Below are 16,007 nucleotides of genomic sequence, written 5' to 3'. Positions count from 1 at the left end.
GCTTTCTAATTTGTGTACCTGTGTTCTGTGAGCAGTGTATGAAGGTAATTTTTCTCAGATCTTTTACTGTTTAGCAGTAGCTGAGTAAATTAGTGCTAAGTTTTAGAATTTCCATCTCAGCCATACGTAAGATACAACCACATCCTTTCTTACATATGAACCATTATGTTACAACCCAAAATCCTACAAAAAAGAGTCTTTTGTTAAGAAAGACTTCTGGATAATTCATTTTATAATCATAATCTCAAGAAAGAGAAGAATCTTTCTTCTGAGTCCCCAATATTTAGAGATGCATAATTTGAGCCAAAACCCCTAAGATTTTTCCTTAAACTAGTCTGGTTGAATAGAGAGCCCCAAATAGACCATTACACAGCAAGTCCCACCAGCAAAGCCAATCCAGCAGAAGCTGGTAAGCCAAAAGATGGGAGTCTCTCAACTGAGAAAACAAAATAAGTATTACTTTACCTGGCTGCTGCTATGGACATTATTTTCTGCTGGACCCCCTTTGCTTGTTTTACTGGGGTACAGGAGGGAGTATTTATTGAGGTTTTTTAGTTAAAATGTTTTTCCAGTTACAGTTAAGATATACAGCCATTAACATGCAATCTTTTTCCCCTACCCAAAGGTAAACTGTTTACTGAACATTGCCTAGATATTTTAACTGCATTCATTACAGCACCTCATGCATTTGTTAGGGGAGATGAAAGTCTCCAGGAGAGCTGGAAGCCCTATTCCCTTGTTAGCAGGCAAGTATTTTCTCTACAGTTTTTGTAACACAGACTGGGTGAAGCTGTTTGTCTATGGATATTTTACTAAATCCTACCAACTACAGATCCAAACCCACCTGCAAAACAGCATGCATACTTCACCCTCATGCTGCCACTCTTTGGCTGATTGGTTTTAACAGTGTAGATGACTTGGGGAATGGTTTAATGGATTGTATGAATACACTTCTGGTACATACATTTCATTTATTGTATGTCAACTGAGAAGAATCACAGTTCCAAATATGCAGAGCTAAGACTATGATTAGCAAGTATCAAAAAGATACATCCTTCACTGCCTGTTTAACTCTACAGGGGTTGGAGCTATTTGCATCACAGAGAAATAGCACTAAAACAGCCTGAAAACTAATTTGAGTTAAAAGGGGCTCTGCTCAGAAGACTGTCCAGTTCTAGATCAAACAGAGGATTAGGAAATCTGCTTTGATATAAAAGCTATGGCAACATGACAATATTGAGTTACATAATGTAACTAATGTAGTACACTTACATAAAAATCTGTAGAAGAAAATACAGAACACACTGGCATTTTACTTTGCCTCTAATAGAAGGTTACAATTCTAAAACGTTGTTGGTAAATACATTAAAAACCACAATAATATCTCGACGTCCCCAAAGCAGACGTTGGTGTTACAATAAATGATTTGCAATGCACACGGTAACAGATTCACAGAGGCCAAAACTGGAACTTGTCTAGAGCACCAACGTTAGAGAATTCGCCTTTGAGTTTTGCTTTTTTTTTTTTTTTTTTTTTAAACAAGATTCACACCTGATAATTTCTGTAATTAAATGGCTGTGTGCAAACACCACTTTTTTTTTACCTCATTCTCAGTTAAGGAAGCTGAAGGAGATGAACTCTTGCTAAAAGCAAGAGTTGAAGATTCTGCTGCTGAAGCCCGATTTCGCTTCTTCAGAGGTTTACATGCATCAGACAGATTTTTCGTTGCTGTAAAATAATTTTGGTTTACAAAGTGAAGTTTGGAACTTTAAAATGTTATCTCCCTGAAGCCATTTAAAATATTCCTTCAGATACAAGAAGGAATTATTTAGGTAAGTCTTCTGGGCACCTACATAGGACTGAATGAACATGAAGCTTTTGAAGCCATGTATTTTGGCTTGATTTTAAAAATAAAGGTCTCCATTAATCAAATATGTGCTAAATGTTTTCCCAAATTTTTATAGTCTCATTTCTATTAAAATCAAAGTATCTTGTGACTTAAGACCTCTTTAAAGCAGAGGTAGCAGTTATATGAGAAGGCCTATGTGAGCTCATCACAATCTGAGTACCACTAACACTTTGTTAAGAGAAAATTTATATACAGGAGCCAAGTACCACACATTAGCCATGGCACATCACCACTCCTACACCGTGCAGGACTTGCTGGAGCTCGCTTGCCTTTGGCAAATCACTGTAACACCTGCAGAGACATGCTCTGACAGCAGTTACCTTCAACTTGAGCATCGTTAACAAGTCTCACTTTGGTGTTTCCATCCAAGGTTCTACAGAATTCCCTCTCATGCTCCACACTGCCTCCCATCAAGCACCATGTCAAAGGACTAAACCCCAAAGTACCTGATGACACTGATGGCCACTGCACTTGTTTTACTGGGCCAGTGCAGGGGGCAAAGGGGAGCAGCAGGGTTTGTTCCCTGCTCACCAAGACCTGGGGCACCAGCTTTAATCTGGTGCCATCCCACAGGGAACTGTGAACTGCTGCTCTCAGTCAGCAATGCACAATTTCAGTCCAGGATCCAGCTGCAGGAGGGCAGTGAAGGAACAGGGCTCCCCCCCAGCTGTGGCACAACTGCAACTGCTGGCTGAGTCAGCGGAATTTAGCCGCTGGCATTTTCAAAGTATTTAATTGAAAAAGTTACATTAAAACTTATTCTGACCACATTACCTGACTGGTTCTTTTGTGAAGAGGAGGTTTCTGTGACCTTAGAAGAGTTTGTTTTTGCTGTTTTGTCATTGCTTGTCTCCCTCTGTCACAAAAAAAAATATGAAAAAATAAAAAAACTCCTAATTTATGAGTGGTTGGATACATCTGGCAATTAGTTCTGGATTTATGTCATTCAAAAGAAAGTGTCTTTACAAATATCTGAATGGTACTGCAGTTAAACTAGCCCCACTTAAGTGAACTTTAAAACTCATTTACAGCACAGGGTACAAACCCATAAACAAATGAGAAATATTAAAGAACACAGTACTTCAGCATCCCACTTATCCATCCCAAATTCAGCATATCAAAAGGGGGAGTGCTAAACACAAAACTTGTAAATTACCCTTACTATTCTTTGTACAAACGGGTCAAATTAAGACCTTTAATTATTAAATTGCAGAATTAGTACAGAAATTTGAGAGTAAACCCTGTGCAGAAATCTAAGTCTCAGAGAGACTTGCTTCCAACTCCACAACTTATAGCAGTGCCATTTTAAAAATTACTATGGTTAAGATTGTTTCAGCATTTCCAAAATAAAACCACTATTTTCAAGGGAGAATGAACAACACCTAAATTTGCTTCAGATTGAGAATTCATGATTAAAAGTTTAGGCCAAAAACAGGGGAAGTTTTCATCAAATCTTTGTCAGAATGAAGACATTGCTCCTTACACATGCCACTATTTTTTTTTCCATTTCTTATGTTACAAATTCATTCAAATTACTAACACTGTAGCCTAGAATACTTAACCCTGTCATGCCCACCTGATTAATAAGCACAACTCTACTGAACAGAAAGCTTTACACACATTTCCAATGCTTTACATGCTTTTTCACAGACTTCATCTGACAATCAGATTTATCAAAGATGTGCAGGTGAACACCTCAAAGGCCAGGGAACAGATTTCCTTTGTAAAAATAAACACAAATGGCTACAGATGTGCCATGTTGTGCTTTTACTGAGCTCTGAGCTGCCTACCACCAATGCCACCAGAGGCTCCCAGTATGGGTTTGCTAAGATTACTGTTACACTTCTGGGCAAAAATGAAAGAAAAGAGGGTGTCAGGAGGAGGGTGCCACTGGTGCCCAGTGACAAGATGAAGAGTAATGGCCATAAACTAAACCACACAAAGTTCCACCTCAGCATAAGGAAAATTTCTTTACTTTGGGGTGGCAGAGCATTGGAACAGTTGCCCACAGAGGTCGTGGAGTCTCCATCTCTGGAGACATTCCAAACCCACCTGGACACATTCCTGTGTAACCTGCTCTAGATGACCCTGTCTTGGCAGGGGGATTGGACTGGATGATTTCCAGAGGCCCCTTCCAATCCTAAGGATTCTGTGATTCTGTGAAAATGTACAGGATAGTTCATTCTTAAAGTTAAAGTACACTTTACAGAACCCCCATTTTGTTAATGTGCATTTCATATACATCATCAAAGCAACAATGAAAAAATTAGTTTTTCAAAACGTCCATATGGGCACTAATGGCTTGGTTACTTTATGTGAAAACATTGTGATTTTGTAAATAAGAATTAAGGACAAAGGGAGAGTACAACCCACAACTCTGTGCAAGTAAAATGTCATGAAATCAAAGCTCCTCCTATCCAAAATGATTGTACCTAAAGCCTGCAGGTAAACTGGGAATAGCAGAAAGAAGGTGTATGATTAGTGTTTGCTTTTCTGAATCATTACATACTTTCCTTGTCATTCACTGAATGTTCTACTAAGCAGCAGCATATACAGCTGGAATTGTGAAGGCAGGAAAAAGTCTAAGAGAGAATTCCTGAAACAAACTGTAAACCAGATCTGACCTTTCTGCGGAACACAACCCTGCTATATGCATTTAGAGTTTCCAAACCACCTAATATTTACACACATCAACCCCCTTGTAAACAGTTCTGATAAACTGACCAGAGAGAGAACAACATTTTTAAAATGCACATCATAAAGTCAGTGCTATTCATAGCCATTAGTGCTATGAATATTATGGGAATCAATAATCTCATTCAGTTATTTATTTTCCTGCTGGTATATTCACATGTGTGTCACAGCACCAAAGACACCAGAACCTCTCATGAGTGAACTAAACTGCAACCACCTTTCATCCTACTTCTGAGAATGTAGGCTAACTGTAGGGTACAAATGCTGGTGGGACAAGAAAGTACCTTTAGAACAGAAAAATAAAGGACTTTATTGGAGGAATTAATTGTAATAAGTAAACTTCATTATTCCATCCATCTCATGTATTGTAGTATATGCAAATCAATGATACGAGTTTAAAAAGGTTTGAAAAACTGCTCCTAGAAAGTCACATGAATATGCAATGACTAACCCATTCCAGCAAGAAGTGCAGAAACCAGTTTTGGCTCTTCTTTCTCCAGAGGTAACAACATTAAGAATTATCTCTGTCCCTTGCTAATCAGCTCATTAAGCCTATCTGAAATTCTCTTATTTTAATATTAAATTCTAAGACAACAAGTTGTCTTAATATCTACAATATCAACAGAATTAGCAAAATAACAAGCCCACCAAACAAACTGACACCTACAAATAAGACCTCCACAACTCATTAAAAAAATAAATCTACTGCCTTCTATCAGGTTGTTTCATTTGCTTGCTGTACCACTGAAATTCTGAGCAGAAAAGGAGCCTGAAATTTGTGTGATAAATATACTTTTACTGCAGAAATATAAATTTACTGCAGTCTCCTAACCCAAGAAAAGGGGCAGCATGCCACTCTAAAGTGTCCTATAGCCTTCCTGTTTGTGAAAAGTAGTTTTTCTGTTTTGCTTTACTTGCTTTTCTCTCTTCTGACTTTTGTCTAAAGTAACTACTGGCTAAAGATATTTCTTTAACATTCTGGTAAAACTAACTCCAAATCAGGAGGAAAGAAAAAGAACTACAGAGCATAACACCACAGAGAGGTCATGCCTCCCTCTGCACATCCCTTCGGGGAACAGTTTAAGCAGCAAGTGCAACTTGTCCTACCTCCATCCTCAGAACCAAAGGGAAAAATCCCCCAGTGGTAAGCTCACATGGATCTCTGAATATTGACAACAGTTTGGTAAAATATATGGACATTTCTTTTTTAATCCTGAAAATGGAAATGCTGACAAACTTAACTACAGCAATGTGACTGGTGCTGCTATAAATCAACCCCAACAAACCAAGGACATAATTACCTTCCGATTATTCTGTTTATCCATCCTGAGTCTTTTCCTAGGTGCTTCCTGAACTTCAAAATCTTCTGTAGGTTCCTTTGTCCTCTTTTTTTGGTTTCTTTTATTTCCATGTAAATTACCTTGGGATGGGGGATGGGGGAAACTCACATGAAAAATAATCTAAAACCCACTTTGAAATTATTTGAACTGATCTAGTTATTTAAGGTACTTTTCTTTCAGTCATTATTTTTAAAACATGGATAAACATTTACACAGTTTGATGACCTCTTAATGCTTAAGGTCTGGTTTCTGGTGCTAAAGACTAAGTCTAGAAAAGAATCTAAATCAACTGCTTCATACTCAAGTTCTTTTACAAAGATGAGTCTACCTATACAAGCACTACTTTAAGATCTGAATGTTACTGCCCAACATTTATTTCACATCATCAGACTGCATGTGATTGAGCTGTACAGCTTTTCACTCTCCTGTTACTTTGTACTAAAATTACTTTCTAAGTCCCCTCCTTAAGCCTACTTTAACTGGTGACATCTATTAAGGGGCCTCTGGAAAAGATATCACCAACTGTACAGATTAATTCTCTTTCTGGCCTGGCAATTCCAGACTCTAACAAGCTGATTGTATTTTACATGAGACCATAAGATCCCTTTCTTTATGAACTTGAATCCTATGAACAGAACCACATTGGCCATTTTAGACCACAAAGTTATTTATATATTTAGATGGTTGTTCACTGTTAAGTTCAAGCAGCTGCTAAATACCAAAGGTCACTGAGTAATCTACATATCCCTGCCACAGGTTCCACTATTGTCTGCACCTCAAAAAGATAGATGAGGGTTTGGGAAGTGGTCTGTTTCATCAAGATGAAATGACAACTTAATTAGACTCTTCAGTACTCTCTAGTTTATGAAGCTACAGAGTATTATTAGTATGAAAATTGCAAGCTCCAGGGGCACAAATATGTTAACTGAAAATTACCCTACAGCTACAAGCATTCTATTTCAGTGGGAACAAATGTCTGTAAATATTAAAAATAGAGCAACTTGAAAATATGGATAATTTTCAAATTAATGTTCTTATCTAAACAATCTAGGACATATTCTATGATCCAACTGAATCCACAAAGCAGACTGAAATGGCTCCAGGAGAACCTGCTACTTACAAAAAGCCAGCAAAAGAAATCCCACAACATTCTTCCAAGTTTAAGAGGATTTGAGATGGGGAACAAGTGAACTGACATATTTTCATCTGTAGGTAACTATAAATGTACACAATATATGTACTAGAAACACCTGGTACAGGTACAATTTCAATTACATTTCTTGCAATATGACACTGAGAAAGGTGAACAAAATTCAGCACTACAGTGTTAAGATATTTAATTTGGGATCCATTAAAGTTCTAACGTCAAGGAAGACAACATCTGAGATAAAATAAAGAGATTATGATACGTGGGCGATTACATAAAAAAATACACTCAACAGCTACTTATAATGATGAGCTATTTGCACAGAACACAAATTTCAATTACTTCTGGATCTTGATCTCCTTTTAGGTGAGTCTTGAAACACTTTACGTTTGGCCTCTCCAATATTCTTCAATGATGAACCTTGAGAGATACAGAATGTGTTTTTTTTTTAAACTGATATCCAAATATTTAACACTTAAAATTTTAAGTTAAAAACTTTTCAATTTTCCACAAAATGATGTTATTTCACACACACACACATAGTTAACAAAACTGACTGCCATTTTTATACAAATTTTTCCAAGTCTCACAAACTTTCAAACACTCCCTCTCATTCTTGTCATTGCCCAAAGCAGCACCTGTTGGCTTCTAATACTTCCATATAAGTCTTCTTACAGTGCTGTAAAGCTACTTAAATTTGAAAAATGATAGCTAGTTAAATTTGATAAAGCTCATGCAAATGGCAAACTATCTTCTTCCTCCTCCTTTCTCAAATAAGCAACTCCAAACCCCCTCAAATATTTTGGAAAACAATCGAGACTGTTCGTCAAAAACAAACACCAGAAAAAAGCAACAAAAATACAAGGAGAAAAAAATAAAGTATTTGCAAACTTGCACAAAGTCCTAAAAACTTTGAGTAGCACAATAAAATGCCAAATGGCTGAAGGGTACAGAATAAAGTCTGGAATAGTTCTTCCTGAGTTGATGATGATGTGAAGTAATACACTTTAGGCATATATGAAGAAAAGGTGTAGCACTGATTAAATTTTTTAAACCGTTTCTAACTGTTCTATAAAAACAACATCTCAAATTTTACTAGCAGTTAACACTTCACCTTTCCTTCCCACCATCCACTTGTAACAAGCAGTGGATGCAATGGCAGCTGCTTATGGGCAGAAGAAGAATGAGAAATCAGCAATGTCTAAACAGCAGAAGGTTTACATATAACAACTTTTCAGAACAATGAGCAAGAAATGTAGACTTCATGGGTTGCGTTTATTGTAACCATTGGCATTCCTTTGCTATTGGCACAAACACCAAGAATTAAAACTGGAAAACAGTGAAAGCTGTTTTCCCTACAGGGTCTCAAATATGTGCTTAGTTTAATGCCACTATGTATATCAAATTTAGTTAGAGTACACTAGCACAGTTTTACGTTTACCAGAGTCTTCTTCAGATTTGGGAGAGGTCACTATGGCAAACTTTGTGTTATAGCGAGCTTTCTGTTTTTCACTAAGCATGTTCCACTGCGATTCGAGCAGCTCTTCAATCTCCTCACTTGAAGCATCTGGATGTTCAGCAACCACCTATACATGCAGAAATAGGGTTGAATTAAAAAAAAAAGTGGCTATTGGAAAGAATGGTGTACACACTTCCATCACTTTGGAAAACTGGATACAAACAATAGCTAATATTTCTGCTGTAGACAGAACTAGAATAAAGCCTACTGTATCCAGTTTTGCTTTAAATAACCACTTCTCTGTCTGTCTTTTAAGAAAAAATCAACTAGCTTATTCAGAAATATTAAGACTAATTTTGGAAGTATCTATTTGCCTTTTGCCATTCAAAAACTGGAGTAAGTGGAGTAAGTATAAATCTTGTCTTGTGGTCATTAAAAAAAAAGGGTAGTGCTTCTCAATGAAGTTTAAATATAGATCCATAAATGACAGGCAAGCAATACTGGAATATATGTTTGCCTAGAAAGAAATCCATCAATTCAGAGCAAAACTCATTAATCATAGAACTCAGTACACCTAACTCAGCAGAGAGATTTACATAAGTTAGCATCTGATGCAATTTCCCTGTATTGATTCATCTTTTTTTATTATGCATATGAACCCTAGCTGTGCATCTTTTTTAATGCTATAAGCAGGACACATAATATCCATCAACATGGAGTTTAATAGAGTTTCCAGAAGTATACTCAAAAAAAACCCAAAAAACCCCAAAAAACAAAAAACCAAAACACCCATACTAAAAAAAAGGAAAAAAAGTCCTCCCAAACTCCTTCAGTATACTCCTACTTCTCCTTAAGGAATATCAGATTTGATTAATCATCCAAGTAAAAAAACTCTACTATGCTTGTGCAAAAATGAAACAGCAAGTTTAAAAACAATTCTTCTCATCTCATTACCCAACATTCCCCAAAATGAGTGATGTAACTGACACCCCAAAAACACAAAGCAAATGAAAAACTAAGTCAAGAAAGCCAATTGTTCAAAGAGTAACACCATTCAACAGAACAGAAATACAAATTTTCTGGTAAGGTGAAATGAGTAAACTTAATTTCTTAGAATTAATGGTCTTACAACTACATTTCCTGTTACCAAACAGGATGCAAGTGTGACTCTTGCTTTTCCAAGTATTAAAATAGCTGCAGTACCTTCCTTCCATTGGTCAGTGTCTAGTATGGAAATCCATGCAATAATTTTTCTCTTAGTAGAATTGCCTTGTTTCTACCTAGCATAATCCATCTGCATAAGGCTTGAGGAGTACAACTACCTTTGAAAGCCTCTACTCAATTTAGATTAAAATCCAGCAACTGGATTCACATTACTGAAAGGGAGGAACATAAACCCACAAGATACCCCTTCCACAAATCTCACTTCTTCAGAACACAAAATTAGCATCAATTTTGACTGCTGTCACAAACGTACAGGTCATTGTGCTCAATCTTAATTCTCCAAGAAATAACTAGGCTTATTGGGAGAAATGAGATACACATTAACACTACCTCCAGTCTCAACAAAATAAGAATAACTTTCAGCTGACTAGCAGCACTGTGAAATGACAAGGAAAAGACACTGAGAATGGTGAAGGGACCCTTATAAATAAGGCCTGCAAAGAAAAAGTTCCGTAGTCTTCTCCAAAGTCTCCATGTTAGTGAAATTATTCCTTAATTTTCCTCGCAAGAGACTCGAGGCTCACATCAATTGATGTAAACAGCATAGCTCTCTGCCTCTCACTTGAATGACACCTTTATCTCCAGTGAGACACTTCCCTGCTATGCTTACTAGCCTTGTATTTTTCACAGGGGAAGCACACAATACAATAGTACAAAACACATCTTTACTCCTTTGGTAACAGCACAAAATACTTAATGCACCACTACAACCACAAAAGTGCTCCAAGCTTTCAGCACCTCCCTCAGGGATGTGGGAAGTGTGTCTCTTAAATCATTAAAAACATTCTCCAGCAGTTAAATAATAATAAAATCAAACCCATATATGAATCTCACTACCACACAAAGCCAGACTCCAAGCAAGACACAGCAGAAATGGCTCCACTTTTAAGAGAGCTTGGTATTATTAGAGGCCCCACAAGAGGAGTCCTCAGCCATCCCTTTCACTTCCATCCCTCCCCAAGGCTGGGGACAGAGAGCCTCTTCGGGGTCTGTAATGCTCCTTTTTTCTCAGTTTCTACATGCAAACACTAAGAAAGTCATACACTAAACTCTCCAATGCCACCAGTTCAAGCAGCTCAAAACCAGGTTTGTGTTTTAGCCAACATCATCACTCTTTCTAAAGCATCAGAACATCTACGACACAGCAAAACAAACTCTTGGTGCAAGTCATGCAAGTTGAACCAGATAAGCCTAAACAGCAGGGGACATTCCAAATCTCAGGTTAGAATCTCCACCTTCCACCAATGGCATGAACCTGCCAGTTTAAAAGCAACGTGAAAGGCAAAAAGCATAAATATCTAAGTTGGTGTTTTCTCACTTTGCCAGTCAAATTCCTATCATGACAAAGGGAAGACAGGTTCTGATGATCAGTCAGAGGTATCTGCAGCTTTCACAACCTAGTTCTGTTCTACCCACAGAAGTGTTTCTGTACCTGTTAGAATGGATCACACATTCAGGCAGATTTGGGTTTTCATGACAGATCTCATTAAAAGGTATTCTAGGCAGAAATGGTAGGATGCCCTCTCTCTAAAAATACATAATATTTTTAAACTTATTTCCTTCTACTTTAACTTTGTGCAACATTAGCCACTATGATCAGTGAGAATTTCAAGTTTAAGAAAATTTTTCAATTTCCTGAAATGACACTGAAAAACATGTATTTCCTCAATTTCACATATTCTAATAGTCTTCATATTTTCCATCTATTAATTTGAAAATTACAGTATAACAACAGCAGGGAACAAAGTGCGATAACTGGCACAGAAAACAGAAATACCAGAGACTCAGCACATCTCTTCTCTGCAAGGTGTGTTTGGCTAAGAGTCCATAAAGCCAGTCATCATAATCTCATTTCTTCCAGAGAAGCAACTGTATGTCCCTCAATATTGCAAAAGACTTCTTGCTATGTACATTGAAGGCCAAGGTGATTCCCTCTTGCAATGTCACTTACAGAAGAACTGGGAATAGAACTCATGTGTCTCCAACATGAGACAGATGATTTACCCATACAGCTTTTCATAATTAGTATGTCAAAATCTGTATTTAATTGTCTGGCTACAAAACCATTTCCTTTCCAGAGCCAGCAAACTGCAATGCCAATGCTCTTCTCAACTCAACCAAACCCACTAAAAGGTTTATGTAATATTGTGCTCATTTTCATTCTCAATATTACCTTAAATTTCAATGATCTAATAAGATCCCAAGTTGAACCACAACTAATTGACTTCCATTCAACAGAATCTGCTTTCCAATATTCCTTTATAAAGTTTACATCTATTAATTCTTTTCTAATACAAGTATGCTACAATGAAGTCAACCATTCAGTAGCTAAAGAGTATGACAAAGTCAGCACTAACTTCTTGATCCTTCTGTGAACAATATGTAATAGTACAAGAAAACATAAGATATCACACTAGCTTCAGATCATGGAACAGTACTGTAAATGGACTAAAAGACTGAAAGGAAGAAAAATCCTGATTTAATGGTAAGTCCTGTTTGAAAAGTAATGAGCTACACCAGCAGTAGTGCTTTTTTTTTACACTTTTAAGTCTTCCTAAAACAAACTGATAATAACATACTGTTTTATTTATTCTACCTTGTATTGGAGTGTAAGTGCCTCAAGAGGACCTAGTTTCTGTCCCAGAAGATTGCACACACTGACAGTGATTTTTACAAGCTTTGGTAAGCAGCTTCTTTTGAAGCTCAGCAAAAGGTTTCAGGTAAGTAAATTAAGTTTTGAAGTGTTCAAAGATAAGGGAACACACAGAATCAACTGAGCCACGTCCTCAGAGAGAATGCAATAGTTGTCTACAAGCAGATTGCCATGAACAGCATAATCTTTGTTACCGTTGTCTGAGCATATATGTATGCATATGTATTGTATGGTACATACACTAAAGACAAAATATGGCTGATACAAAGGACTACTGGTTTATGTGGGAAGATACTAACACAACTTTTGCTTGAAATACAAAAGCAATTATCACCATCTTGTTTATATTGCTCACTTACATTCCCTTCTTTCTCTATTTCTGTCTAGAATAAGATTTGATGCAGGCACTGTCAAACCCAGAATATATAGATTGTGCAGTAATAACTAATTTTTGCTTACTAAAGTAAAGTAGTTTCTTCAAGTACAGAAATGAGAAGAGGCAATCAACAATAATAACAGCTGAAAGAGACTAACCTCATCTCTGTACTTCTGACAAAAGACCAAAAACTGAGATACTGCATCGCCCTTTCTGCTTCGTGGAGTAGACGCTGGAGTTTTCTTTCTATTGAGAGGGGAGCCTATCCCTCTTTTGGATTCTGCCTGTTCAGATGACTTTTGAGGAGTAGTATTCTTATCCTCCAACTGACTGCTCTCCTGCATATCATCAGCAGCAGAGAGTTTTGATGTCCTTCTCCTCCTCTTGCTAGGAATGCCAGACTCCTTCACTGACTTCAGATTTGGAGTGGTTTCTTCATGTGAGTAGGACGACTCATCCATCTCCTCCAAGGGTTCCACAGCAATGCCAACCTCCTTTGCCACTCGAGGGTTGAGGTGGGGTCTGTCCCTGACATAGATGAAGGTGTACTTGGCCTTGCGCTCCTCCACTGTCATGGCCACAGCTTCGCTGGCCTGCTGCACACCCATCTCCCACTGCGGCCGCAGCTTCCCCGACACCGGCTTCAGCATCTGCAACACGACACAGCCCGTGAGCCCTCTGCCCACCTGCGACTGCAAAACGCTGACATGGACATCAAACAACCCCAAGAGACCAATTATCATGCAGGTCTGGAATTCAGAGCTCAAATGGAGCTGTGTTTAATAATACCGATACCATAGATGAATCCATGACAAAGCAGAAGAGTACTGATGTTTAGTGAGTAACAAAAAGTGGGAAATAATTGTCATGCAGGTCTGTGATTCAGAGTTCAAATGAAGCTGTACTGGATACAACTGACACCACAGAGAAATCCATGACAAAGCAGAAGAGTACTGATGTTTACTGAGTAACAAACAGTGGTAAATCACCCCATCCTTTGCATCTATAAATGAAATGTAAGACTCCTGTAAAACAAGCTGTCTTTAAGCTTTTTATAATACCTATTTATATCCATACATCTCTGTAATGCTAAAATAAAAAGCTCCAAATCTTGCCTGATTTGGGAACCTCTTACCTTTATTTTCTCTGCTTTAGTGAGGGCTTGTCTTGCACTCTCTTGGCATAATTGTTCAAACTGGTCTTTTTCTTTGAAGGGCACCAGGCTCTTCTCAAATATCCAGGCTCGCTCTGGGGCATCTCCAAAAAACTGAACGTGATATTGACGAAAACTCTTCTTCTGTCCTGAAAATTAAAAAAAAAACACATGTATTTAAGATCTAGACTCTGGTAAGCCCCTGCAGACTTCAAGTCTGTAAGCTGCTACAGTTGCCATAACAAAAGCACAATAAAACTGGATAACCTTTCAAAAACACACTTAAACCAGTCTGAAAGTCTCTGAAAGATAATGTATGAAGTCTGACCCAAAAGCTCAAGAGTTTAATTCCCAGCAAGAACATGCTTGGCTAAATTAACTTGAGGTTACAATCACCTGTCAGTTTTCCACGTATATTAACTTTACATGTAGGTCTGGGTGTTTCTGAAAATGAATTCAGCATTTAATTCCCAAGGAACACTGAGAAAGTTCCACAGCTTGGAGAGCTTGTGCACTCAGCCTCCTCCCTAAGTCTCCTAAAATTTATCTTTTTGTATTCTTAAACAGAGACACGTATTTAATCTGCTTTTAACCCTTGCAATCAAAACTTCATATTAATCAAGATTTTTCAGGAATCAAAGAAATCAATAAAGGATTTGGCTGGCAGAAGGGAGAGTGGAGGGATAAAAATACAATTTTGACAACTAAATAAGAAGCATTTTTTCTTCTAAAACTAAAAATATTTCCTTTTTTCCCCTAGAAAAACAGGAGGAACATTGTCTCACTGTGGTATCATACAGGCATACAACCTTTCCCTTCCCAAGGTCTCAGCTATTCTACAGAAAATGGGGAAGAAACCACTTTCAAAACTCATCAAAGGGTTCACAGTTAACAATGAATTTCTAAAAGGCAGAGGTAAGAGATCACACTTAAGATGTCCTCTAACACCTTGCTCATTAGAACTTGTAAGTTTGCTAAGTGTTCAAATTATGGTCTTGTTTAAAAATAGAAAAGGTTTTAAGCTGCACTTCTGTGTTTGCAAATTCAATCCTGCTGGATCAAATATGCTCCCTGCAGTACCTGTGGTTCCTCCAGTGTCACCACACCAGTTTGTCCTACACATAGACTAGACAGCAGACAAACTCAGGAAGGATGGACACCCACTAGGTACCAATAACAGCCACAATTCTGTTACAGGTGACTTCAAACTATGTCTGGATTCCATTTGGAATTCCATTATTCATACACTGCATGTCTTCAGGCTTAGTCACCAAACAGATCTAATTGATTGCTTCATACTCTATTTTTGGGGTTTCTAGAGTTAGAAAGAACTTTCTTTTCATGGTGATTCAGCCAATAATGGTGATTATTTTAATAGGGGATTAATCTTGTAAAATATGACATCTGGAAGGGTAATAATGGTATGGGCAAAAATTTTAATATATACATGTAATGTTTTATAACAATTACGAACTTACACTATATATAAAAACATCTATGAGTACTACAAGAACTGTAATGACTCATCTGAGATCAGATATGAGAATCTAGAGGACGGGCAGAGGGAAAGTCTTGGGATTGTAACCATCACACATCCAATCAGTAATCTAACATATGTTCCAGAGTTGCCTAGTCAGGAAAAACTGTCTTGCACAGCAATAACTTTGTGCTCATCAAGAAAATGTTTAAGTAGTGACTACAGAGCTCTTATGACTTAATCTGTCTATTTTACCAGGATGCCCTGGCTGCATACAGAGAAGCCACAGCCTAGGATTCCAACCTCCTGTAAAGATCTGCCAAGAGCCCACTTGCCAAGCAGGCAGGCACTGTGCTCCTTTTGCACTGTAATGCTGCACAGCTGCAACTGCCTAATTAAGGAGACTAAGTAATAGCTCCTGCCACTAGAGTCACAAACCTAGTGGTGAATGTTCAGGTACCCTCTGAGAGTTGAATTTGTACCAATGCTCCTGGATAAAATAATGACATTCATTTGTGGCCGCATTTCTCTTCACAGAGAAATGCAAGGCACAACTTCCCAAGGATTTTCTAGGA

At 37.7% G+C, this 16,007-nt stretch overlaps 1 protein-coding gene across 9 annotated transcripts in view; it reads right to left on the bottom strand.

The window, feature by feature from the left end:
* Positions 1 to 16,007, bottom strand: part of NSD2 (nuclear receptor binding SET domain protein 2) — a 99,996-nt gene that overhangs the window by 26,627 nt on the left and 57,362 nt on the right. For 8 of the 9 annotated variants that reach the window (XM_064710186.1, XM_064710183.1, XM_064710185.1 and 5 more), the window contains 8 exons: positions 13,938 to 14,104; positions 12,961 to 13,452; positions 8,532 to 8,676; positions 7,433 to 7,510; positions 5,905 to 6,023; positions 3,962 to 4,066; positions 2,684 to 2,765; positions 1,604 to 1,728 (listed from right to left, as the gene is read on the bottom strand). In XM_064710186.1, coding sequence (XP_064566256.1) covers positions 1,604 to 1,728; positions 2,684 to 2,765; positions 3,962 to 4,066; positions 5,905 to 6,023; positions 7,433 to 7,510; positions 8,532 to 8,676; positions 12,961 to 13,452; positions 13,938 to 14,104 — 1,313 coding nt within the window. The remainder of the gene's footprint in view (positions 1 to 1,603; positions 1,729 to 2,683; positions 2,766 to 3,961; positions 4,067 to 5,904; positions 6,024 to 7,432; positions 7,511 to 8,531; positions 8,677 to 12,960; positions 13,453 to 13,937; positions 14,105 to 16,007) is intronic. The other variant, XM_064710188.1, reaches the window with a different exon arrangement.

Source organism: Zonotrichia leucophrys, chromosome 4, assembly GCF_028769735.1.
Source record: "Zonotrichia leucophrys gambelii isolate GWCS_2022_RI chromosome 4, RI_Zleu_2.0, whole genome shotgun sequence".
NCBI classification, from domain to species: domain Eukaryota; kingdom Metazoa; phylum Chordata; class Aves; order Passeriformes; family Passerellidae; genus Zonotrichia; species Zonotrichia leucophrys.
This window is presented reverse-complemented; position numbering and strand designations above follow the sequence as displayed.